General features: G+C 41.9%; 3 protein-coding genes across 14 annotated transcripts; all 3 read right to left on the bottom strand.

Moving 5' to 3' along the window:
• Positions 1-674: 674 nt before the first annotated feature.
• Positions 675-6,908, bottom strand: LOC109528575 (prostaglandin E synthase 3-like). Its single transcript, XM_019891366.1, has 8 exons — positions 6,748-6,908; positions 5,748-5,861; positions 5,311-5,380; positions 5,134-5,232; positions 4,968-5,054; positions 1,832-1,885; positions 1,701-1,728; positions 675-1,606 (listed from the first exon to the last, which is right to left on the bottom strand). Exons 1-8 carry the CDS (start codon positions 6,765-6,767, stop codon positions 1,587-1,589), a joined length of 492 nt encoding a protein of 163 aa, XP_019746925.1. The 5' UTR covers positions 6,768-6,908; the 3' UTR covers positions 675-1,586.
• A 3,566-nt stretch (positions 6,909-10,474) lies between these two features.
• naca (nascent polypeptide associated complex subunit alpha) lies at positions 10,475-21,351 on the bottom strand. 12 transcript variants are annotated; one of them, XM_019891287.1, is made up of 11 exons: positions 21,288-21,351; positions 19,621-19,695; positions 14,305-16,586; positions 14,062-14,142; positions 13,176-13,902; positions 11,775-11,860; positions 11,502-11,579; positions 11,268-11,414; positions 11,013-11,141; positions 10,794-10,916; positions 10,475-10,610 (listed from the first exon to the last, which is right to left on the bottom strand). In XM_019891287.1, the coding sequence occupies exons 2-11, from the start codon at positions 19,688-19,690 to the stop codon at positions 10,596-10,598; spliced, it is 3,738 nt and encodes a 1,245-aa protein (XP_019746846.1). In that variant the 5' UTR covers positions 19,691-19,695; positions 21,288-21,351; the 3' UTR covers positions 10,475-10,595. The 12 variants fall into 12 exon arrangements, with proteins under 12 accessions (XP_019746846.1, XP_019746848.1, XP_019746847.1 ...); XM_019891289.1 differs by having other exon boundaries at positions 13,176-14,142; positions 14,305-14,610; positions 14,893-16,586; XM_019891288.1 differs by having other exon boundaries at positions 13,176-14,142; positions 14,305-14,626; positions 14,909-16,586.
• An 815-nt stretch (positions 21,352-22,166) lies between these two features.
• prim1 (DNA primase subunit 1) lies at positions 22,167-26,425 on the bottom strand. The gene is made up of 13 exons (XM_019891341.1): positions 26,052-26,425; positions 25,766-25,923; positions 25,587-25,693; positions 25,422-25,495; positions 25,214-25,350; positions 23,809-23,867; positions 23,623-23,732; positions 23,451-23,542; positions 23,243-23,375; positions 23,056-23,125; positions 22,868-22,974; positions 22,400-22,498; positions 22,167-22,322 (listed from the first exon to the last, which is right to left on the bottom strand). The coding sequence occupies exons 1-13, from the start codon at positions 26,173-26,175 to the stop codon at positions 22,303-22,305; spliced, it is 1,290 nt and encodes a 429-aa protein (XP_019746900.1). The 5' UTR covers positions 26,176-26,425; the 3' UTR covers positions 22,167-22,302.

Genomic DNA, 26,425 nt, shown 5'->3' with positions numbered 1-26,425 from the left:
TCGCTCCCCTTTGACACGTTTCTAAAAGCAGTAAGAGCAAATTATCTATAGAGCGTTGAAAAACACGAATGAATTATCGAGTACGTGTTATAGAGTCAACCCAATTACATTATCGTCAATGAACAGTAGTTGTAATTTTTGTTGGGACTTAACGGGCGTAGAACTTGCAAATACTGTACGCACCTAAATTGTAAAGTAGTTAAGCATCAACATAGGAAATCGGTGTATTGTACGTATTTGATTTTGTTGCGACGGGCCAGGGGAAATCAAGCCCAAGAGAAAGCTTATTGTTGACGAAGTTTCTGTGTTTAAAAAGTTAAAACTAATTATCAACTACCCGCGACTGATTAAAGTATAAAGTGCTATCAAAGAGAAGTTTATAAAGCCCTGACGTCAGCTTCGGAATTCTCATTTTTGAGGAGGGTTCCAACTTTTTGCAGGACGTCACTATAGCGATTTGTGCACCTAATTTGTTGGTTAAGTTTTCATTATCCCGGACGCATGGTGAACCTGTATCATTTTAGCTTTAAGATAACCTTTATTTGTCCTACACTGGGGAAATTTGCAATTTAGCACATATGCACAACAGTTTGAACTAACCATCCAAGGTTTTAAGTTCCCCGACCCACCTAGTTAGTCAAAACAGGTTTTTAGTTGACCAAGAGAGCATCCAAGATTTCTTAAACAGTTTATTAGAAATATGTAGACAAAAAAATGAACGTCCATTGTAAAGCAACATCATGTCTCCCCAAACATTTTGTTGACAGTGCAAATAGAATTTGGTCATTACACATCACTGCATCTCTCCAACAAAGTTCTGTTCTCGATTTTGTGTGTGTCTGTGTGTGTAGAACCCAGAGATGTGATCCTGAAGCACAACCAAGCTTCAAGCCTGCGCTGCAAATAATTTCAACTTAATCCTGCAGGCTGAGTGCATGTTGGAGAGAGGAACAGTTAAGATATTCAAATGAGTGAACTCCATTTACAATACTCGATTAGATGGTCATTGGACAGATGAAACATGTTTGCCATGACTTCAAATAAACAAAGGGAAACATGTAAGCAGGAAATTGAAGTTACAGAAACAACAGACCGGCTTCATGGTCATCTAATTCACGACACATGGAAGGCAGTTTAGAGGGACCCCGACAAATTGTTTTTATTTTATTATTATTTTTAACAGAGGAAACTACACTATTTACCCAACTTATAACCACAACATTTGACAAAGATTTTACTAATCATAAACCACAATTCTGTTGTAGTCAATCTGATCAACACATATTGCTCAATTGAGGACAAGCTTTTCCATCGATTAAGGTGTGCTTCGTTGGTCATTTAACAGTAAAGCAAGATACCTGACGTGCAGTACAGCAAATGGAAGTGGAGATAGCTGCTCTGTACATTACCATGCATGTCAACCTTCACAGGAGCATCGAGCAGAGGCTATGCATTTAAATATGGCTGCCAACCCAGTACGTTAGTCCGCCCCCCCCCCCATGCCTTTAAAAAGGTGTAAAAGTGTCAATTTCATTCGTTTCCTTTGTCTGCCGATCTTTTCCTTTCCTTCCAGAGTATCAGGCCCTCTATTCCAAGTCTGGCATTTCTGAAAGTAGGGAGAAATACAATTAGACTTTCCGTGTCACAGGCTCCCATCAGTAAGTGACTCAGAATTTAATGATACATGGAAAATGACTGACTTTCATCGTCGCTGTCTGCAGACTCATCCTGGAAAAAGAAAATGTGGTTAGAAAAAAAAAATCAAGTAAAACATGGAATGATGGACGTCAATCTCGTGGCTGAAGCTGGTTTAAACAAAAATGATTCTTACATCGTCACCATCGAGATCAGGTTGGAAATCATCACCTCCCATGTTATTCATCATCTGTGACATGAAAGTGAAAAAGTCACAAAACTCATCTTCACTCCCCCCTTATGTTGAGACCTTCACAAGGCATATGAAGATTTACAATATACCAAGGACAACGTTCCATTAGTTTGTCTGCACCTATTTAAATGTCACTCATTAGGTGAAACCTTAGAAATACATCCCTGAAAAAAAAAGTCTATTATCAGCCACTGAATGCGTTGAATTAAAGATCGCACCAAGTAAAACCCTCAAAATCACTACTGTAGGTGAACCTTCTAAATCAAAAGCAGTCAGTTCCATGATTCTGGGTGACTTCAAAGTCATTCTACATTTTAAACCAACTACTGCAACCTATCACACAATTTAACGGAAATGTATTTTGTCCGGGAAAAAAGCAGATACCCCCACAAAACATTAAAAATGTCCAACATATTTTAAGAAGTGTGTATTAAAAAATCGAATAAAATATATTAACTAGGGGTGTGACAAAAGAGCCATTTGAATCAGAAAATTGGTTTCAATTTAAAAGATGTGAGTGCATGGAATCGAACCTAACCATTCTACTTCAATATCTATCAAGAAATGTGAAGGTTTACGGAGTAATACTGACACCTAGTGACAATTTCACAAATCTCTAATTCAGGGGTGCCCAACCTTTTTTGACCTAAGATCTACTTTTCAAGCAGCCAATATCCCCCAATCGACCCGTTAACACACATCCACCCAGGCACACGTGCGCACGCATTAAACAGAAAAATTAAGTAGATACAAGAATTTGTGAAAAGGAAATCACCGCCTGGCTTAGTAGAGACCTGGTGCCGAGGCATGGGATGCACTTTTGCAGCATATTAACTGCATGAACATCACTAACATAGCTCATGTGTATCGTTTTAAAATGCTTCTCCTTGCACTCCAAATTCTTTTTTTGTGAAACTGAAACTGATTAACTGATTCGAGTACAGTGTACACTAACACAAAAGTATATATTTTTAACACGCACACAGATCTTTACACCCCCCACCCCTTCCCTCGCCATCAATTTGGGACCAGTTTGCAGGCTACCAGTCAATCGCAATCGACTGTTTGGGCACCCCTGCTCTAACTGTACACAATTGCCTCTGTCGTACAGGTAGAGCTCAAGCTCATCCTCATACTTTTCTGCATGCCATCACTGGTGCTCTTCAGTGGTGGCATCACCAACATTTCATTTCAGCGCAAACTACAACCACTTTGCACTTCATGTTTAGGAGGAAAATGCCAAGTATCATCACTGCAACACGTGACTGACATGTTGTGAGCAACCCTGTTTAATGTGACTACTTGGGTATCCCTGATATCATCCCAAATACCCCTCCATGCAAATGATGCCCATCGCTCCCACTGATTCTAGTAGGGCTGAACAATTAATTGGATTTGCCAATCACAAAGGCTGTAGCTTCACTGGTCGTTGAGAGCGAAGGTGAACAGAAGCGGCAGAAACATCAGCTCAGTAATTAAACCTAAATTACTTTCAAAAATCTGTAATTAAAGTAAAATTATGAATTGAAACATATACATATATACACAGACATATTACACTCATGTGTGACTGGTGTGTCGATACAGTAAATATTCCCATCTACGGATTTCTTTCAAACGGAAATTCCCTCACCCGGAATAAAAACCTATGCATTAAAATTTTGACTATGATATTACATCAACGATCAATTCATAACAACGAAAGTTCCAGTACCCGGAACCCGGAAGCCATAGGGAAGCCCGCAGTTGCGCAAACACAAGCAAGTCCCGCTCGATACTACGGAATAACTATGTCCGCGCCACCATTTACTCTCATTGAATCCAAAATGGCGACATGTAAGTGACTCTATTAGCATGAGTTTTACTAGAATAGTGAAGGATTTTTTTATTTCGTTCACAGCTCCGAGTTTCCTGAACGCAACATAATTATAGCTGCTCTGCCATTGGCTACTACTGATCATCCTGGCCTCCCATTGGCCAAGAGGGACCTCAATATCTATGTGTGTAGATAGCTCGATCTGTGGAAGAGAGATTGGAATGCATCCGATTAGCTGCTCAGAGTAAACTGCTTGATGCTCGACGGATAGTCGAGTAAACGAACGTTTCCTGGAATGCTTCACCTGTAATCATGCTAAAAACTTTCCGCTAACTGGAGCGCTAATTAGAGAGAAGGTGAGTTCCATCGCACTAACTATTGGCATCGAGGACTTCGAAGTGTCCCGTGGCTGGCTTTAAAAGTTCATTGCACGACATCAGCTGAGCAACGCTGTCTTGGGTGCCGATCAAGGGGAGGTCACTTAGCGACAGTGAGTGAGTGGAAAGAAAAGCCACCAGATCTGCTACTAGTCTCATTTTGTAGTAAACAGTCCTAAGTTTGTTATACTGTATTTTGTTCATATACATGTACCATATACTGCAGCTTTTGTGTTATAAACAGTGTTTGGAGCATATATTTTTGCATTTCATTGCTTGTGTTGTTACACATGTATTTTGTTCACATACTTGCATGTTCATAAAGGACATGTACCATAGTCGTATCCCACATATGGAAATTCTGTTATAAGGAAGGATTGGACAGCGTAAATATGATTCCTTACTTGAGAATACTGACTGTATATTTTGAAATTGGAGCTCCGACTGGAGTACTTGGAGTACACAGTCAAAGTGTGTTTCCAAACGCACCCACGATTTGGGCTTCAAGCCTGAGGACTACTGTTCTTGGTCTGTTTTTGTCCAACACATTCCCCCCAAAACGCGACTAATACACTGGAGTGTCTTATAAAAATACAATACTATATCTAGACACATCCTAATTTATTTATTGTTTTTATAAATTAATTAAAAACAATACAAAGTTTGAAGTTACCATTTTGGCTTGGGCTCCCTCCAAATGTTCCAGTTTCTCATGTGGCCGCTTTGCAAAATTAATTGCCCAAAACAGCTATATTGTATAATAAAGCTGATATTATTTTAGAAAAAAAACTATTGAATGTTCAAAAAAAACTGAGAAAAGGAGCTTGAAAAAGCATTGTAACAATAATAAAAATGAATGAGGAATGTAGCGTGTACGAGTGCTTACATCTGAAAATTGATCAAAGTTGCCCATCTCTTCCTCTGAGTCGTTCTCCCACTCTTTCCAGTTGTTAAAGTCAACAGTGAGCCATCTCTGTTATGGAGACACACGCCATAAGGCATTTAACCTGTCTGGTGCATTTTAAACAGATGGCATCTTGAAGGCAACCAACCTGAGGCTTCTCTTTGGTCAACCTCGGCCATGACTTGCCCGGTTCTGCTTTCCGCAAAAAGCACAACACAGATCTGTCTGTGCGTTTGTGTTTGGATTCCTGCATTGAAGGACGGTGACAGTGAGGTGTTGAAAAAAATAAAAGTCAGCGTTGGTCAATGTATTTAACAATACTTACATTTTGATCGATGGCATCAAAGAGCTCTATTTCATTTTCATGTTTCACATTGTCAGTTCCCCCAACACAACTGGGAAAACACGCACAAGTACACATTCAATTACAGAACCCAGCCTCACTTGTCCTGTTTGTTTGTCTTTTAATCTGATGTCATTCATGCTGCTAGTTTCATGCATTCAACAAACGGAAACATGTTCCTCAGACCTGAGATTACACATACATATTTATTGGATATTTGAATTATTCAATGCTTTGGACTACCATCATTTCTGACAAGTGCACATAGTAGATCTGTGGATAGACAGTTAAGACCACAGTGCCTATGTGTGTGGCATAGATAGAAGCAAAACATTCAAAAACAGTTTAAAAGCAAACCCTTCAAAGACAGTTTAGCTGACACAGCCAGACTGTGCCTCGTAATTGTGATCAATACATACCTGAAAGCACATTTAGTTTTATCAAAAGTGACCTTTACTTCTTTGCTGTCCACTACGCAGAACTCTATAAAAACAGAGTCCCTCCTCTCGTACCACTTGGCACTTGCTGGATGTCTGTGAAGAAACGGCAAGGAGAGCACAGCAATTCTTTTTAATGCATTCAACAATATTTGCATGGCACTTTGTAGGAATACAAAAGAGGACACAAACGTGCAAGGCGTTCAGCATCACTGCTATGATACTCATTTTACTTTATAGAAATGTTAACTAAATTTCAAGTAAAATGCAAACATACGCCATGATAAGCAATTGAAGGGCACAGTTCAGGTGGAACAGTCCTCCATTAAAAAAAGGCAGTTATCAGGTGACGACAGTATCAAGTTACAGTGGGCCTTAGCATTAAAAGACATCCATCCTATTTATCAAACTAAACACACAATTTGGGGGTAGAATGTGCAACTCATGCGCGACGGCAGACAGCTCCTTGTGTGCTGGAAAGTCTGAATACGCTACTTGATATCCGCCACTTTACAATGCAATCAACTCGTGGCCCCATGAGCCCAATCATTAATCGTGAATAAACTCCGTATAAGCGTAAAGACCAACAACGCCACGGTCCTAACTTCGACACAGAAGTGATCCTCATTAGAACCGACTAGAAAGTGGCTGAATGGATTCAATGACGCTAGCCGAGCTAACAGTCGGGTTAGTTGAGCCATGCGGTGCACCTGACATACGCTAGAACGTCATAAAAAAGTCGTCGCAGCGTCAAAGAATCCTCGCATACGTGAGTAAGCGATAGTGGCCGAAATATTTGAAACACTGGTCTGAAAATGTCAGACAGTTAGCAAGTTAATTGTAGCTCACAGTTCACCGAGGTAAAGGCCGGCCTCCCGCCATTACCGCGGCATGTTGTCGGGAGGCTAACGTTAGCCGGCTACACAAGCACAATTTCCACTTTTTAGCCTGAGCTCTGGGAGTGTGTTTCACACACACTTACGTGTCTGGACGTGATGTCATTGTCTTTTTCAGAGACAGAACAGCCTTGTGTGAGAAAAGCGCTTTATCGCCTGCGGAGTGAAGAAACGTTTACTACACACGGGCAGGCAACGCAAAACGTCACCGCCAGACAGCCAGCGAAACTAGAGTGGATGGAGTTACGTAGTGTGGTTTTGAGAATAGCAAAGGAGGGAGCCCGTCGGCCCTAATCGACCTTTCTAGAGCTTTCAGCTGCGGAGGGTGAGGTCGACTGTCACTTTAGTCGTGAACAGGCACGTTACTTGCAATAAGTAATTATCTCATGTTACAAAATACTTGTTTCAAAAAGTAATCGAGGTACATAGTGAATAATTAAAAAGAGGGCTGACGACATTACCAAAATGTCAAGATGGAATATTGCATTGTTGCACTGAACGCAGTGTTTTTGCATTTCGTGATACGTTTTAGTGAGACAATTGGGCTTGTTCCTGACGATCCTTGTCATTCTTGCAGGGAAGCAACTACGGTGATCAAGCTCTTATTTAATTGATTTTACCTATATTTATAATATATAAAGTATTTATTTCTCATGGAACCCCCAAAGTGCCTTCACATACCCACAGCGGTACCCGGGTACGCGTACCCTCATTCGAGAACCACTGTTGGTAGATACTGTAGTTTTTAATATTCATTCAGCTATAATACACATTTTTTACACTATAGATCTAACATTATAGAAACGATTAATAATCACTTTGCTGAGTAACTAATTATTTTCACAAGGCATTGAACCATACTGTATTTATTTACTGCACCGCTAAAAGTGTCAGCAGCTTGTCCGATGATTAGGGGTAAACTCGGCTTCGTGCACTGCGTTATAACTACACAAAGTATGTGAAATTATGAATACCTGACGTGTTCACATTTCATATATATATATATATATATATATATATATCAATCATGTGTTCTCTACTTCAATAATTAATGTTGCAAGACCTCTTCGAAATGGTTCTCACGTATTCGACCTTCCTCTTTTTCTGTCCATGGGGAGCTAGATGTCTTGAGAGCTGGAGAAACGTTTGTTTTCATTTACAAGTCTTAAGTATTTTACACTGTGCCATACAATTTGTGTAGGGGCACACTGTGTCAATATAATTGAGGGGAGGATGTTTTCTGGTGTTATCGTCAGTTTTGTGATTGAGACAGTTAAACGGAATCAACACAAGAAATCCTGCTGTGCGTCGTCAATATTCTTAAACACAACGCAATCGAACACCACCCACCGGTAACATATGAACAAGTTCGCGGCGGAAAAAAAAGCTGAGGACCACTGCCCTAGATTGTCCCTTAGTGTGATTGTGAGTGTAAATGGTTATTTGTCTATGTGCGCGACACTCGTGAGGATAAGCGGTTCGGATAATTTTATGCATGGATAAAATCGTCCATGCGCTCACTTTGTGCTCGAGCCAAAGCAATAATCATATTACTTGTGGAAGCTTGGTGATGTCAGGTTGCAGTCAAAAATACTTTTTTTTTTTTTAATCTGAGTTTTGCGATATCACGTTTTGTTATCAGCCCATAAATGGATTTTATGCACAGTCAAAAGCAAAACTGAAAGTATGTTTCTGCTTCTCTCACAAAAGTGACTTATGGCCTGTGTGATTTACTTAGCTGTTCCAGTCCATCCATCCATCCATTTTCTGATCCACTTTATCCTCACAAAGGTCGCGGGTGGTGCGGGAGCCTATCCCAGCTGTCTTTGGGCAGTAGGCGGGGGACACCCTGAACCGGTTGCCAACCAATCGCAGGGCACACAGAGACGAACAACCACCCGCGCTCACACTCACACCTGGGGACAATTTTGAGTGTTCAATCAGCCTGTCAGGCATGTTTTTGGAATGTGGGAGGAAACCGGAGTACCCGGAGAAAACCCACACAGGCACGGGGAGAACATGCAAAAACTCCACACAAGAAGGCCAGAGCTGGAATCGAACCCGTACCTCTGCACTGTGAGGTCGATGCGCGAACCTCTCGATCACCGGGCCGCCCTACAATTATTCCAATCAAAGCCATTTTTTAATTCAGCAGCCAGGGGAAAAGAAGTGAAAAAATTATCTGGTCAATGTGTGGCCCTACAGTGAGTTACATAGGTCCAAAACCACCCTCATTCCCAGATTTTTTCCTCACGGGCCTTCAGGAAGCTTCCCGGTGTACACATGCATGTTCCAAGCATAAGAGGTAGCAACAACGCAAACAGTTCATATTTTGCTGGCTTTGATGACATATACTGTTTGAAGTGTGGCCAAAAAAAAAAAAAAAAGACACAAGCTGCTCATCGATACTTATATCTCTTCCCAGATTAAACATTTTTGGCATGAGGCTGTCTCACATTGTCCAAAGGTCAATTATAGGGGAGCATTTATTAGCATTTGCCAGATATAATGCATATCAAGAGTTACGGTCATAAAATACAATTTTTATTGTCCATAAAGGGCATGAAAAAATACGTCTTGATCAGTCTGGTGCCACTGAACATTTCTGAGTGGTTGAAAGTGAAAAAACATCTTCATGACTTGGTTGTCACACTTTAAAAGCAGTAAAAAAAAATATATATATTTTTAGAAAAATTTTCATTTTCAAAAAACGAGCATGTAAAAAAAAGTTCAGCTTATTTAAGGCTCCAGTTATGTCATGAAATATTCAGATTGTGTGTATATATACATATATATATATATATATATATATATATATATATAAACACACACACACACACACACACATCCAGATGCGCACACACACAATTTTCATATTAGCAAAACACTGTACTGATATCTTTAGTCTGCTTTAAAAAAAGTGAACATCTATGGATAGGTCTGATGCCACTGAACATTGAGACATTAAGTGAACAAAATCGTCAAATTACTTCACACGAACAAAGCAGCGCCATTTTTTGGAGGGAAAAAAACCCGTAAGTCTAGTGTATTCAGAAAAATGCCCATTGTCCAAAAAAAATGAGCTTGCAAAAAAAATAAAAAATAAGGCCCCATGTCATGAAATTTTTCAATTAATGCATATAGAGAATAGCTTGTTTTCTTCATAGTCCATTTTTGGACTTTTATTGTCCAGTGAAGGTCAGGGGAGAAAAACTCCCCCCACAAATGTATGGAAGGGTCTGATGCCACTGAACATTGAGTGGTTGAAAGTAAAAAATTATTCATAAATGACTGAGTTATCACACGTCAAATGCAGTGCCATTTTTTGGGACAAAATTAACACAAACGTAGTAAAAATAAAATAACACTGTGTGTGTGTGTGTGTGTGTGTGTGGGGGGGGGTTAATATTGCATTTGTGGAATATGAATTGCGCAGCAAAATTCCCTTGTCTTTATCCATCTCAAGGCGATGCCATTTTTCCACTTGTAGACTGAAAAGGACATCAGAGTGCCGAAAGGCTCAGCTTCCGAAAACATGACCAAACCCAGAAAACGTGAGCCATGATGGTCGTTAACTGAGCCTTTTGACACCTTTAGGTCACTTTGTGGCAAAATGGCAGCCACCTGAGATGGATAAAAACAGCTGAACTTTGCTGCCTTAATTGATATTCCACAAACAATATTAATCGGAATGCCATGCTTAAACCATTTGGGGTGCATCGAACATATTGTAAAGAAAATGTACATCTTCAAACAAAGGTGTTGAACCTTCAACTAACAAATTACAGTAAGTGAAGTTTTCCCCCAGAAATAAGTACAAGCAACATTTTTATTGTTAAGTCACACTTTAATTTCCATCTTGTGTATAAATTCTACAAATGAGCCAATATCGAATCAGCAACCTTTCTTCAAACGCTTCTTGCCAGGGTCCGCTTTACATTGTCAACTCCTGCAATGAAAACAAAGTTTGTCAGCAACAAGAGTTATTTGCCTCACTGGACTACTAAGGAGCATCTCTTCTCAGGACAGAAATATTGGCTTCAGTTGAACTCAGAAGAACGAAAGTCACTGTCTCAATCATCACTGCAGAATTGTTTGTTAAAATACTGCACAGAAGGTCCGGAGAACTTACCATAATAGCATTGACAATGTCATTGTTGTTGTTTTTGAGGGCACGTACAGCTTTGGCCCGTGATACGTTTGCTTGTGACATGACGAGTTCAATGTCCTTTACCTCAACTCCAGTTTCATCAACCTAAAACATCAGGATGAGTGAAATATTAAGATGGGCGAAAATGGTGGTTTGGGAATGGAGTTTTGCCCATTTGTTGTATGCTAAATTCATATTGACCTCTTCCTCTTCGCTCTCCTCCTGTACTGTTGGCGTCTGTGTATTTTCCTGGATGTTCGATACAGCTTCTCCCTGCACCTTGAATTTTTCTGCAGCAGCCAGCTGGGCTTGCTGAGAGAGATCTTCAATCTAGGTTAGAAAAGGGTAGGGGGGGGGGGGGGGATCACAAAAACAGTGATAACAGTTTGATTACTAACACCAGAGAAAAGGATGACACCACAATCAATAAAATTGTGCAATTACATAGCCACATACCTTAGCTTCACCGAAAACAATGTATGTGTCTGATGCGGGGCTCTTGTAGACATCTGGCTTCGTTATGACAAACAAGATGTTCTTGGATTTGCGAATTGTGACTCTGGTGACACCTGTTACCTGCCTGAGACCGAGTTTTGACATTGCCTATAAGAAAAAAGATATCCATGCCATTCAAGCCTTGGTATCGCCAAGTTAGATCAAACGAAACCAATTACAGCAATTTAACATTACCTTTCGCGCCTTCTTTTCACTGCGGCTTTGTTTGGCTTTACTGACGGGTTCCTCATCGAGTTCAGCAGCTGCTGCAACCTACAGCAAGCAAAGTGTTCATCCATATTAGCGTGAACTCGGAAATTGAGCGACTTAATTTAAAAAACAAAAACGACTTTTCTCAGTACAGAAGGGTTGGCTTCAATAGGCTCAGAAGAACGAAAGTCACTGTGTAAATCATCATCCAGGAGTCTTCATGTTTGGCAAATAGCAGCAAAGAGGCTTCAACCTCACCTGTGCTTGCTGAGTCTGTGTCTGCGCAGAGTCCTGTTCTTCCAGCTCAGGGACTGAGTCATCACTCTCCGATTCTGTGCCAGAACCTACAATTTTGACCAAACCAGTCATTCCACGAAATACAGTGGGGGTGGAGGGGGGGAGGGGGGGGGAGTGTGAGTGTGTGTGTGTGTGTATATACACACACACACACACACACACACACACACACACACACACACACTACAGGGTTCCCTTACTTTTCACAGGTGACACGTTCCATGATACTAAAGGTAAATTTCCGCAAAGTAGCAGTCGAGTTTTTTTGTTCTTCTATTAAGCCATTACACCCCTGCCCCCACACACACACACGGTTCCACCCTTCTAAACAGTTGTGTCTCATTACACTAATAAGTTTAACTATTAAAATGCAAAATAAAGAATACCAATGCTGTAAATCATAGTACTTCTCACATAAGTTCTTTGTCTTACATTTAGTAGAAGACTTATAGGAAGGATGGTAGGCATGGATTTACAACAAGGATTTACTGCGCCAAAAGGCACATTTAACCCACCAAGATTGTACCTTAATTGTCATTTAGCAGAGATTTCAGCGATGTGTACTGGGGGAGGAACAGCGTGCTCTGTTCACAATTTCTGAATGCAGTCCATTATCAGCAGTTCTTGCGTAAACTCTTTACTTGTACTGTTTGATACACTGGGCTCAGACACTGCATTTTTTGGGACATTGAAAAACCGAAGAGCACATTTGAACACTGTTGAGTTTCCAACCGATCTGAGCAGAGCGCTGAGAGAATATTTCTGAACACACCCACGATGAGGGAACGGGGATTTGGGGTTTGACGAGCTCTAAGAATCAGTCTTGGTTTTAGGGGGGAAAAAAATCTCTTCAGAAAATAATGCATAAAAATTGAATCGCCTGACTCAAGAGGAAAAACAAAGAAAACCCGCAAAACAGCAATGCAAACCCAAAGTAGATTAAATTGTGGTCACAAAGGAAAACTCCGATAGAGTGGAGCCCCAATAATTAAATCTCAATGTAATCATGACATAACGACAATAGTTTACATTTTTGCTTGTTCTTTAACTCCCTCAACATGTTCTACAGTGCTGCTAGTTACTTCCCCCCGAACTTGCAAAAAATGTAATGCATTTAAATACTATTCGAAAGACACAGAAAAACACATTTCAAGTACAAAAATAATCAGGAAAACGGCAAAAACTTGCTACAGTAGAACCATTCACCGACCACATCAAGGAGTCTTAAGTTTCCTGAAGAGCAACTTCATTTAAACAATATGGTGATGCTTCAGAATATTGAGAAACTCCCCATTCACAGTACAGACATTAGGACATAAAGCAACAAGAAAGAAAAAAGCAAAGAAAGAAAGGAAGAAATACCCGCATCGTTCTTGATCACAGTCTCCACCTGGGCTGGGGTTTTATCAGATGTGGGGGCAGTTTTGAGCGATGCCAAAGAATTTAATAACTCAACCTCAGATTGGACAGGGGTCGGCTTTGCAAGGGCCTCATCCAATGTCAGTTTGCAGGAAGTTGGGTCGGGGACTGGAGAATCTGCAACCACTTTTGTCTCATGAACTGGTTTTGTTTCCGCCACAGACTTGAGTTCAGCCTTCTGAGCAAGTTTCTCTGGCTCTACCACAGGTTTGTCCTGCAAGTTTGGCTTTGCAGCATTCATGGTAGTAGATTTGTCCTGAGGGACTGGATTTCCAGCCTCCCCATGGACATGTTTTTTCTGCAAGGCTGACTTGGTGGTCTCTACAGGAGAAGGTTTAGCAGCCTTCTCACGTGGGGCAGCCTGCACAGGAGTAGACTTGTCCTGTGTGGCAGGCTTGGCAGCCTCCACAGGTACATGTTTATCCTGCAAGGCTATCTTGGTGGGCTCTACAGGAGCAGGCTTGGCTGCCTTGTCTCGTGGGGCTTGCTTGGTAGCCTGCACAGAAGTGGACTTGTCCTGAGTGGCAGGCTTGGCAGCCTCCACAGGTACATGTTTATCCTGCAAGGCTGGCTTGGTGGACTCTACGGAAGCAGGCTTGGCAGCCCCTGCAGGGGCACGTTTATCCTGCAAGACTGGCTTAGTGGGCTCTACAGGAGCAGGCTTGGCAGCCTTGACTTGTGCCGCTGGCTTCGCAGCCTCCACAAGGACATGTTTATCCTGCAAGGCTAGCTTGGTGGGCTCTACGGAAGCAGGCTTAGCAGCCCCTGCAGGGGCAGGTTTATCCTGCAAGACTGGCTTCATGGGCTCTACAGTAGCAGGCTTCACAGCCTTGACTTGTGGGTCTGGCTTGGCAGCCTGCACAGGAGTGGACTTGGTATTGGACTTGTCCTGAGTGGCAGGCTTGGCAGCCTCCACAGGTACATGTTTATCCTGCAAGGCTGGCTTGGTGGACTCTACGGAAGCAGGCTCCTTGGCAGCCTCTGCAGGGGCACGTTTATCGTGGAAGACTGGCTTAGTGGGCTCTACAGGAGCAGGCTTGGCAGCCTTGACTTGTGCCGCTGGCTTCGCAGCCTCCACAAGGACATGTTTATCCTGCAAGGCTAGCTTGGTGGGCTCTACGGAAGCAGGCTTAGCAGCCCCTGCAGGGGCAGGTTTATCCTGCAAGACTGGCTTAGTGGGCTCTACAGGAGCAGGCTTCGCAGCCTTAACTTGTGGGTCTGGCTTGGCAGCCTGCACAGGAGTGGACTTGGTATTGGACTTGTCCTGAGCGGCAGGCTTGGCAGCCTCTACGAGGACATGTTTATCCTGCAAGACTGGCTTAGTGGGCTCTACAGGAGCAGGCTTGGCAGCCTTGACTTGTGGGTCTGGCTTGGCAGCCTGTACAGGAGTGGACTTGTCCTGAGTGGCAGGCTTCGCAGCCACCGCAGGGGCATTTTTATCATGCAATGCTGGCTTGGTGGGTTCTACAGAAGCAGGCTTGGCAGCCGTGACTTGTGGGTCTGGCTTGGCAGCCTGCACAGGATTGGACTTGGTATTGGACTTGTCCTGAGCGGCAGGCTTGGCAGCCTCTACGAGGACATGTTTATCCTGCAAGACTGGCTTAGTGGGCTCTACAGGAGCAGGCTTGGCAGCCTTGACTTGTGGGTCTGGCTTGGCAGCCTGCACAGGATTGGACTTGGTATTGGACTTGTCCTGAGCGGCAGGCTTGGCAGCCTCTACGAGGACATGTTTATCCTGCAAGACTGGCTTAGTGGGCTCTACAGGAGCAGGCTTGGCAGCCTTGACTTGTGGGTCTGGCTTGGCAGCCTGCACAGGAGTGGACTTGGTAGTGCACTTATCCTGAGTGGCAGGCTTTGCAGCCTCCACAACGACATGTTTAACCTGCAAGACTGGCTTGGTGGGCTCTACGGTAGCAGGCTTGGCAGCCTGCAGAGGAGTGGACTTGTCATGGGTGGCAGATATGGCAGCCTCAATGGGGGCATGTTTATCCTGCGAGACTGGCTTGGTGGGCTCTACAGTAGCAGGTTTTGAAGTCTTGTCTTGTGGGGATGGTTTTGCAGCCTGCACAGGGACATGCTTGTCCTGCAAGGCTGGCTTGGTGGCCTCAATGGGAGCAGGTTTGGCAGCCTTGTCTTGTGAGGCTGGCTTGGCAGCCTGGACAGTAGTGGACTTGGTCATGGACCTGTCCGTCGTGGCAGGCTTGGCAGCCTGTGATGGGACTTGCTTGGTGGCCTCAACGGGAGCAGGCTTGGCAGCCTTACCTTGTGGGACTGACTTGGCAGCCTGCATGGGCTTAGGCTTATCCTGTGTGGTTGGCTTGGTAACTGACTCAGGAACAAGCTGTTCCTGCAAGGGTGGCTTGTCAGCCTCAATCGAAGCAGGTTTGACATCCTTGTCTTGTGGAACTGTCTTGGCAGCATCGACAGGAACAGGCTGCACAGGAGCAGATTTGATCTGATGGGCTGACTTAGCCTGTATAGCTGGTTTTGCCACCTCCACAGGAGCAGGTTTGCCCTGGGTGGGTGGCTTTGTCTCCAAATTGTTGGGGTTGGCCTTGGTTTGAAATGGTGTTTTGGTCTCACCAGTGACAATTGAAGCTTTAGGTTTTTTAACTTGAGCAGTTTTTTCAGCAGGCATAGTCTTTGGCTCTAAATCAGTCTTGATTTCTTCCACAGATAGATGCTTAGATTTCAATTCAATTTTAGATACATCTAAAGGGCCAGTAGGACTACTTTGATTTAACATTTTGCTTGGCTTTGTAGGTGGGATGAGTGGTGGGAGATCATCATCAGCAGGAAAAGAAGCAGAGGTCAACAAAGTTACTTGAGAAGATTTGGAAGGGCTAGAAGCAAGAAAATCTGAAGCTGCCACAGCAGATTTTGGGAGAACTTTAGCTGCTGGGGTTCCAACAGGTTTTGCAGCAGATGTAGATTTTTGTTTTGGCTCAGTTGGGGCAGGTCTCACATCAACAATTTGTTTGGTATCAACTGATTTTGTACTTTGTTCGATGACCGTGACATCCTGGGTGAGAGGTTGAGGCATAAAGGCCTCTATTTTCTTGGCTTTATCTTGTTTGCCAGCCTTCACAACTTTTGGAGCAAAACGAGTACCGTGATTAGCTGATGGTGAGGAAGCTAAGGGGGATGGAACCGGTGACAAGGGGGTTGAGGAAGGAGTGGATTTTGGTGAGGTGGGAGACGAGGATGAGGCAGACATAGAGGAGCGTTTCCTTCTGCCAGGAACGGCCTTTGGGGCAGAAGGACCCTGAGCACTTTTAGCATCTTTGCCTTTGGGCTTAACCGGGCCAGAAGCTGTCTGGGGTTGCTGGGCGGAAGCTGGGGCAGGAGTTGGTGCTGAACAAAAACAGATTCTTTAATTTCTTCTTCAACAGGGACATGGAACTCCTTCCCATGCGGGTTAGACGGTCAAAACAAGACGCAATCATATTTTTAAGGTTAAAGTAGTGACACTTGTTTGGTACAAACCACAACTCAAAATGCAGAGCTTATTGAAATTCCACACAGAAAACTCGGTCAGGGGGTGCTTTAACCATGAGTCAGACTAATTTAAAATTTCCAACTCGTAAGATTCCTAGCAGAGCTGCTGAATTTGAGCTAGAACAGACATGGTCAAAAAATACCATTTGAAGCAGATGAGAGGCGCATCTTGATGGTATGCACAGACATCAAGCTCTTCTATAATAAAGAATAGGTTGTATGGTACTTAAGCAAAGCTTATTATTTTTATATTATTGCATATACATTTGCAGTGACAAGAAAAGCAGCTGCCATCCGAAATGGTCCTACACACACTGTACGTGATCACTAATGTAGCTATGGTGTGCAGTATGAGCGTGTAAGAACTGAATGTTAAATTGATATTGAATATCGGGCAAACTTTTAGCCGCTTGCATTAAGAAATGTAGGTGATAGCAGCGTTTGTGAAGCCCCGCCATCGTTTATTTGCTTTGTCAATGGTACCATGTGTGTTTGCTCAACTTGGCGAGGGTTTCATAAGTGTGTTCTCAGCTTGAATGATCTTTTCTTTCGCAGTAGTCATGTTGGAGTTGCCCCGTTCTTGGTTGAAAAGAAGCGTTGGCGAATTGCTCTTCACGCTGACTCTTTTTCAGCACATCTTACAATGTTATTTTGACCAACATCAGTCTTGTCAAACCCTGAATCGGTTCCAGGCTAGGGACTTGGGCTTGCTATTAAATGACTCACTGAAACGGGACACTCCTCCATCTATGAAACAAAAGTTGTGTTCCCCCAGCTGAGTAATGTGTCAGAAACCTGCCCACTGATTCGCAAAATAAAGACTGAAGACTTCCCCTTCCCTTGCCGTCTATGCACGCTGATTCGCCAAATGAGGATTTTATCACTCCCTCCTAATTTCAAGCCAATCAATGGATATGAACAGGTCTGTTTTTGAGAGTGTTAATACTCGATCGTTTAAAATTGCACATCGAGACGATAATATCGAGGACGTTACATATCGCCCATACCTATACCGTACTGACATAACAGCCATATCAATACAATCGAATTTGTGTCTAATACCAGTGTGATGAGTATGGGCCTGCAACCATCATGACATAATGCATGGTACTTCTAAGTTTTGCCCAGTGTAGGCACCACCAGTTGGCACTGAGTACTGTAAATAGCAATATTTTGATTGATATGGGTGAATAATGGGGCATAGGTGGTCAGAGAGGACTGAAGAATAAAATGGGTCATGTACAAAAACAGATGAGGGTTTCAGTGAAGTCATTTGAAGGAAATGTTTCCTGTTGGTGTTTTCATTTTAGTTTGAGTTCATTAAGTTTGAGTTCAATTAGTTCGCACGTGATTCACGGCAAAAATAACGCTCGGTGGCAAGTTGTCCGTTATGGCAAAATCACCGCTGCCTAAAATGTAAAAAGGGTGAGCTGAAACAAATGAAAACTTGTGGATAAAACGCCACATGCTATTATACTGAAAGCCTCATTAAGTTTTCCTTTAGTTGTGAAAAAGTTTGAGTAAGCAAACAACACACACAACATGCCATTTAAAACAAAGTTGTCCACGCAGAACACCACAGGACCTGGAATTAATAGATGGGTTCGACCTTTTCTGCATTGCCTGTAGACACATTGAAAGGCTAGCCCCACTAAGAAAATGTTATTCGCCATTCGTCATGCCTCATCGTTGTGTCATTGTTGGCTGTAATAGTCGGGTTTCTTTAGACTCCTGATAATCTTTACAAACCAGGGATTTGACGCCCACCCAAAAGAAAAGTGATCAGTCACCGGGAGCTATGCTGTTGCTATGGGCGCAAGCTACAAATATCATCGTCCGTTAGAGCATTCTGGAGGGAGCAATTGACATAAACGCAGACATGCTGTTGTTTCCCATATCTTCATTAACAGTTATCATACAAGAGGAGAAGTATACAACACACTAGGCTGCTCTGTGTGTTAGGTTTATAACTTACCATAACATCAGTGCTAATTTTGATTAGCACTGATGCAGTACTTTTACTGCATGATAGCATTTAGCTAGCGGACATTAGTTTGTTTAATCAATTGTTTTACACGCCAGTTTGGCATGGAACTATAGCCAGGAGTGACAAATGAACAACTTCAAGTATACTTTGCCTCTTCTTGTCAAAGTGGTTGTCAAGGGCTCTACCATAAAAGATAGTCTTGAAGCACATTAGATGAGAACAAGTTCATTTGTCTCCTACATAGCAGGAACACTCGAAAACTGACTTTGAATGACTACTACGGTACGCCTATTGTGCACAGGCTTGTGTGTCTATATAATAAATGGCAAGTCTTGCTGGGCAGTCCTTACTTTCGAGTCGTCAATCAATTCTTTCTTAAGTTTATAAGGATCCAAATCTCCAATTAAACACACATATTGCGCCCTTGCTTGACTCCCAAAAGGCTCTGTGTACTTCTCTACCACTTCAGATTGTAAAAGTCCGCAAAAAACTTCTAGTCGAGTAAACTAATGTAGATATTTACGATTTAACATTGTACTGTACCCGCGTCCGCAATAAGGCGTGACAGCCTACCCCTATGGTTGAACACGTGATCGTAAATTACATTGCTATTTTTAGCACAAAGGTCGAATCCCTCTATACGAGGGGATCCTGGGTTACTCAGTGGAGCTAAGGCCGCAACAAATGTGCAACATATAGCAGGTGACAGCCAAAATGACCATCACCTGCTACAAGTACACCCAATACAAACCACTCATCTTACATCACATCAGCCCCTCAAAAGAAATGCCCCAATTTAGGTCATTCACAAGCACCAACGAGTACAGTACCAGACCCCTCGATTGCTATTTTTGAATAACGGCATTTCTGAAGACATGCTTGCTTAAGACAATATATACGAACCAGTCTCCACTTGTGGCTGCTGCATCTCCTGCTCCGTCACTGGGACTGTTTCTGTTGCTTCGCCTGGCATGATTGCTAACAAAAGAAGCAACGGTTACCTCATGGTGGGGAAAACACGTGCGATACACAAAATCGTGTGGATATTAGAATAACCTTCTTATTTATGAAAATAGTTTTGCATGTTCTACGAATGACGACTCGCTGTTACTAATACTTATCGGACCAGTGTGGCAAGCCATGCTTCAGCTAAGTTAGCTCCCTTACCTATGTTAGGCTATAAACAACTCATTTCATAAAACTTGGAATGCTGGTGACGAGACCAATATTTCATTTTGACCTGAAAAAAACCGTCGACCACGAGCAAGTAGTTGTCAAACCATGAAAGCCTTGAACAGTTCTTAATGTACTCATGCGGGCCTGGAATGCTGCACGTAAACTTCAGAGCCAATATGATCCCCCATTTTGACGAGCAACTAGTTGTCAGCCCATGAAAGCCTTCAACAGTTCTGTAACTACTCATGCGGCCATGGAAGGCTGCACGTGAACTTCAGAGACAACATGTTCCCCCATTTTGAGCCGTTAAGGCAGCAGTACGGAGGCGCACAGAATACCGAGAAGCCTGAGAGAAGATGGGGAAATGGCCTTACTGACTAAAAACTCTACTTTGAGTTAACGTTTGAGACCGTTGACGGAAGATGTAATCTTTAGAAAAGGGAATGGATGGCATTAGATTCTCAACGGAGATACTCACCAACTCAGGATGTTATATCCAAGATGGCTGCGAGAGAGAACCTGTGACCTCAGTTGTAGACGGATATCCGGTTTGGAAAGCAAAATTCCCTTTCCGGGTTACTGTCGCCCAAAAACTGACTGACTAATTATGAAAATGATATCTTCATTATCTTCCCATACTTTCTTTCAAAACACACACACACACACACACACACACAGGATATACAGTAGTTGTATCTAAAGCATCCTGGCATGATTGCTAACAAAAGAAGCAACGGTTACCTCATGGTGGGGAAAACACGTGCGATACACAAAATCGTGTGGATATTAGAATAACCTTCTTATTTATGAAAATAGTTTTGCATGTTCTACGAATGACGACTCGCTGTTACTAATACTTATCGGACCAGTGTGGCAAGCCATGCTTCAGCTAAGTTAGCTCCCTTACCTATGTTAGGCTATAAACAACTCATTTCATAAAACTTGGAATGCTGGTGACGAGACCAATATTTCATTTTGACCTGAAAAAAACCGTCGACCACGAGCAAGTAGTTGTCAAACCATGAAAGCCTTGAACAGTTCTTAATGTACTCATGCGGGCCTGGAATGCTGCACGTAAACTTCAGAGCCAATATGATCCCCCATTTTGACGAGCAACTAGTTGTCAGCCCATGAAAGCCTTCAACAGTTCTGTAACTACTCATGCGGCCATGGAAGGCTGCACGTGAACTTCAGAGACAACATGTTCCCCCATTTTGAGCCGTTAAGGCAGCAGTACGGAGGCGCACAGAATACCGAGAAGCCTGAGAGAAGATGGGGAAATGGCCTTACTGACTAAAAACTCTACTTTGAGTTAACGTTTGAGACCGTTGACGGAAGATGTAATCTTTAGAAAAGGGAATGGATGGCATTAGATTCTCAACGGAGATACTCACCAACTCAGGATGTTATATCCAAGATGGCTGCGAGAGAGAACCTGTGACCTCAGTTGTAGACGGATATCCGGTTTGGAAAGCAAAATTCCCTTTCCGGGTTACTGTCGCCCAAAAACTGACTGACTAATTATGAAAATGATATCTTCATTATCTTCCCATACTTTCTTTCAAAACACACACACACACACACACACACACAGGATATACAGTAGTTGTATCTAAAGCATTTAAACTCTTGTAGGTGTTACATAAATATTTTACTCTGAATGCAGGAAAGTCGGTAAACAAGATTAATTCAGTGTACAAAAAATTAGTGAAAGCTGTACCGATGCATATTGTAAAACAAGTGACACTAAACACTTCACACGGGTAATCCAAGTAAATTAAATGAAATTAAATAAACAGGTGTTGCGCCAGTTCTAAGGGAACATGCACACTTGTGCAACCATAGTATTTCAGTTGCTTGATTTCATTTCCCCTCTCAAAAATGTATTTTTTGTTTACAAGTTGCACAGGTTATTCTAACATACATGGTGACAAAGGTTTTTAAACATGCCATTTGAACAGAGGTGTACAAGTTGAGATCCACTGTACATATTGTAGGTAAATAAACCCCCATGATTTTTATGATTCATCACGTGACCAATTTCAATATACTCCTCACATTATGGCTGTCCCTATACTTCATCTCATATAATTTACAAAAGCGTGATTAGTTTTAGCAGCTACAATGTAATTATTCTGACAAAGTTTTCAGGTAAGCTTTCATGTTCAAAAACATCAGGCTTCAAATGTCCTTTCTTTTGTCATGCAACTAAATGTTTTCAACACTGACGGAATTATACAAATTACTGTACAAGAACTCAAGCAGCATAATGGTCAAGACAAAATAATTTTGAAGGTTTAATTGGGAATTTATAGTTCAGGATATCAACGCAGAATCATGACGTCATGGTTTATCAGAGAAATGGCAACGTTACAGAAGCTCCCAATGAATATGGTATCAATTGTCAGCTCAAAATTCCTTTTGAAGATCTGAAAGGGAAAACAATGGCAAATTCATGATTTTCATACAATATTAAACATTGATGATTTTAGCAAACAACACATACCACTCTTTCTGAGAAGTTCGCCTTTCCATGACTGAGAGACTCCATCCAAAAACGCATCAAAATATTTGATGTATTTTGCCAGACTGGTTCTTTTGTAATCTGTGAAAAAGATCAGCGTTGAGTGTGCCATTGTTTGGTGTTACTTTTAGATTACTGTCAGATGCCAGAAAATACAAATAAGGAAAACATGTTTTTCTACATATTTCAAGGGCATTTTTTATTTGCAACATAAGAAAAAAATAATTAATTTCACACAATCAACAGCATTCTTAATGATCAATTAATCACCCGTTTGATTTCCAACCCTTTTCTGCAACGTTTTTTCGACACATTTAATCTGTTATATTCAATCTTTGAATAAATATTAGCAAAATAGATTCCACATAATTAATAATCTGCATCAAAAAGCTAATTCTATGTCAATATTGATTTGAGAAATGAGTGACAGAAGGAGCAAACTCATGTCACCTCTGATCTTCCTCTTCTCTGCAGCTTCTCCCTCAATTTCCTTGACCTCTGCATTTTCATCTTCCTTCTCACCCACCTTGACACGATCCAACTCATTGCAGATCAAGCTACAAAAAGATTTCAAAATGTTCTATATTGGATATTGTATCAATAGTGGACACAACCTGAGATATGAAATTGTTGCTGACCTGATTGTAGGTACGTTGAAGGGATCAAACGTATCAAGTTCTGTGAGGTCCATGGGAACCGAGATGCGCCCTGATAAAAACAAAACAAACAAAAAAACAAAAACAAACAACCCCCCCAAAAAAAACAAAGAGATGTAGTCACATTAGGACAACTCATCATCATAAGCGGCAACTTCTTCACATTTACCTGTTTTAGGATGGACACTGAAGGGGCTCTTCAGCAAATGGTTCACACCTTTACTGACATTGACATCGAGTCGTGGGTAACAATACTGCAACATGATTTCTTTCTCAAAGTGCTGGCCCTTCTTGGCAGTCGCCTTGGTAGATGAAGCATGTCAGTAATCTTCTTCTCAAGAAAAGCGCCATTATTTAAAACAAAGAGAAGCACCAACCTGTTTCCTGCTGGCTTGTTCCACGATGAGTTGCCACCTATTCTCTGGATTCCTTTCATTTTTGAATTCCTGTTGCAACTCTTTTCGAACATGTATAGCCGAGTTAAGTCATTTTCACAAGCAAATATTGAAAACAAAGCTACAGATTAGACACACTGAGTGAGAAGGATATCTTCAGGCACAAGAGCCAGCACTTGCTCTACAGACTCCTTGCGGCCCAGTATGTCCTGTTGCTGCAGCGCATACGTGGAAAAGTATCCCTCCACAACTTTCAGAGATTCTCTGTTGAAAGTACAAATACAGACTCAGGCAAACAAGTGTTGAGGTAAAGGAAAACATCAAAAGAGCATAGCCATACTGAATAAAAGGATGAACTGGCTCCGTCAGCACCACTTTCTTCACAGTCTCCTCACCACCCTGTCAAATGAGCAACCAGATGTAAAAATTGACTTCGATTTTAGGTGGACTCTTACGACACAAGCAAGTGTTCAAATCTGAGGCTGCTTGTCTTGCAATTCTAATTCAGGAACATCGTTGGCAAGTTACTTTTAAAATGTAATAGATTTCATATTACTAGTCACCTGGCATTTGAAAGTAAGACGTTTCTTTACAATATTACCGTCTGTGTAGAGCAAACTACAACCCGGAGGCCCGCCGTCCAATTTTTTTTTTTTTTTTTTTTTTTTTTTTAGTAGCCCACGGCATATATTAAAAATAACTTTTGACATGACCGGCAATGATATTAAAAAAAAAAAAAAAAGTATTAGGCATTAGAAGTGTAGCTGTTGAAAAATTAGGTCAATATGAGTTATGGAAACTACCACTGCTCCTACTTTTCTATACATGCAAAGACATACAGCTAAAATGGTAAGAGAATTTCTCTTCATAACACTATGAAGATCATAGTTAATTAATTTCTCACAAACAAAAACTTTGTCATTCACTTTTTGCTTATTGTCATGGTCCAATTTGTGAGCATATCACAATCTCCTCAAGCATGGTCAGCTAGCTACACAATACTCTTGTCATGGTTCTGAATGTGGAGATGGGACTCAGATGCTGCTCTGTGGAGGGGTGGCCCTATTCTTGTGGGATACAGGGATGCAGCCCACACCCAAAATATTACAAAAAAAAACAAAACTCACTTGCCTTGTTACCTTAAACAAAAGACCCCGATGAAGCAGTTCTTTTCCCGTAAATAACTGCATGATGTAAACAATATACAATTTAACAGTTTAACTGCTTGATTGATTGATTGATTGGTTTTATCATGTTTACAAAGTTAAATTAAAAATTAAAAATTCTAAGTGGTCCTTGCATCTGTACATGACCCTTGGAGGAAGGAGTTTGGAAACCCTTGACATAGAGTAAGAGGTTACTCATTATTGTGAAGTTACTTTTTAGTTCTCAGTTAATTGTAATTCCTCATATTGTGGTGGGGGCACAAAATTACAATCTCTAGAGGTCTATCTTGCATCTGCAAACAGTGGTGACCATGAATAGCTGAATTAAAATTGGATTATTTCACTAAAATAAATAATTAGGTTAGGTTAGACTGCACTATTAAATATTGATTTACCATAGAATTATGGCTTCACTTGTGACCGCTGGAACTGAAATGCATGACTGAACTGAGTAACTGGAATAATACTGCTAAAATATACAGTGCAAAGCATTTTATTCCTCTGTTACCGCCTAAACGTAATATATCACTGTAACGCATTACCCCCAAGACTCTTTAGGAAGCCTTGAAGCGCGTTTACCTTGACCAAACTGAGGTATTCTGCCACTGCGGATCGAGCGGATACCGAAAGGGTCCTGGCAGCTTCATCACACACCCAACAATGAAACCCTCTTCGGCCAGAATAAACCCACAGGAGGTACTGGAAACCAAAGTCATCTAGAAAATTGCATAAACAAAATATTACATCCAAGCCAATACTAGAAACATATTAACAAACAGTGACATACCTCGAAGAGCTCTGTCCAGGATTTGTATTGCGATGGTCATTAGAGTCCAGCACTTGGAACAAATGTCTGCAGCACTGTAATCAAAATATGAGGTCGAATCGAAGGTCAGTAAGTATGAGTCAGTCCCTAACCAATGGGAGTATAATACATGGTTGCTTGAATGACCTGCAACAGCTTCTGACGTCATCATAATCGGTCATGTCTATATCAAACACAAGCTCCTTTTCCAGCGCTTGGAAGGTTCCGGACTTTACCGTGTTATGTTGATTGGGCTGTGAGCAAAAACCAACAGACAATCGTTACAGTAATGTGACAGACTGACCTGCTGGGTTGCGCCACCATACTCTGTGACTGTAGACTGCTCCAATGTCAATTTTGTAAGGGTTCGTCTTCTGGATTTCCTTCTCCAACTCGTTCTGCGAGGTAAAAGACTGGTAGCGGACGTAGATGTCGTCTTTGAGGGTGAAGGAGAACTCTCGGTTCTGGAAATAGTTTTTCTGCACTGATTTTGCAAATGAAAAAAAATACATGTGTCACTCCATTTTCACCTTCATAAACTGAAACCTGGACATGGTAATGATATGAACGGGCATGAACAACAACAACAACAAAGGCTACTTTGGCGCTCACCTCCTCCATAACTGAGCCAGCGGTAGTACTGTGAAAAAGGAAACAGCCGTCGGTAGTAAAGCGGTAGCAAATCAGGTAGACTCGCTGGGTCGTAATCTGAAGACGATGACGACGCTGACGGCATTTCACAAGATATTCAGGGAACAGTAACACCGTTTATCTGGGATGAAAATATCGAAGTGACTCGCATCACCCCAAATCTAAAGACTCGAAGAGTTGTTTTGCGTCGAAGACAGCGCGGGAAAATGCTGCAGTCATCGCACAGAGCCAATGACAAAAGAGCCAGGTGATGACGTAACCGAAAGTCGAAAATGCGATCTCATAAAATGGATGAAAATGGAGACAGAATGGGATTATAAAATATGACTTAACTG

This window comes from Hippocampus comes, unplaced genomic scaffold (genome assembly GCF_001891065.2).
Source record: "Hippocampus comes isolate QL1 unplaced genomic scaffold, H_comes_QL1_v1.1 scaffold174, whole genome shotgun sequence".
NCBI classification, from domain to species: Eukaryota; Metazoa; Chordata; class Actinopteri; order Syngnathiformes; family Syngnathidae; genus Hippocampus; species Hippocampus comes.
The sequence above is the reverse complement of the archived record's forward strand: the minus strand, read 5'-3'. Positions and strand labels throughout refer to the sequence as shown.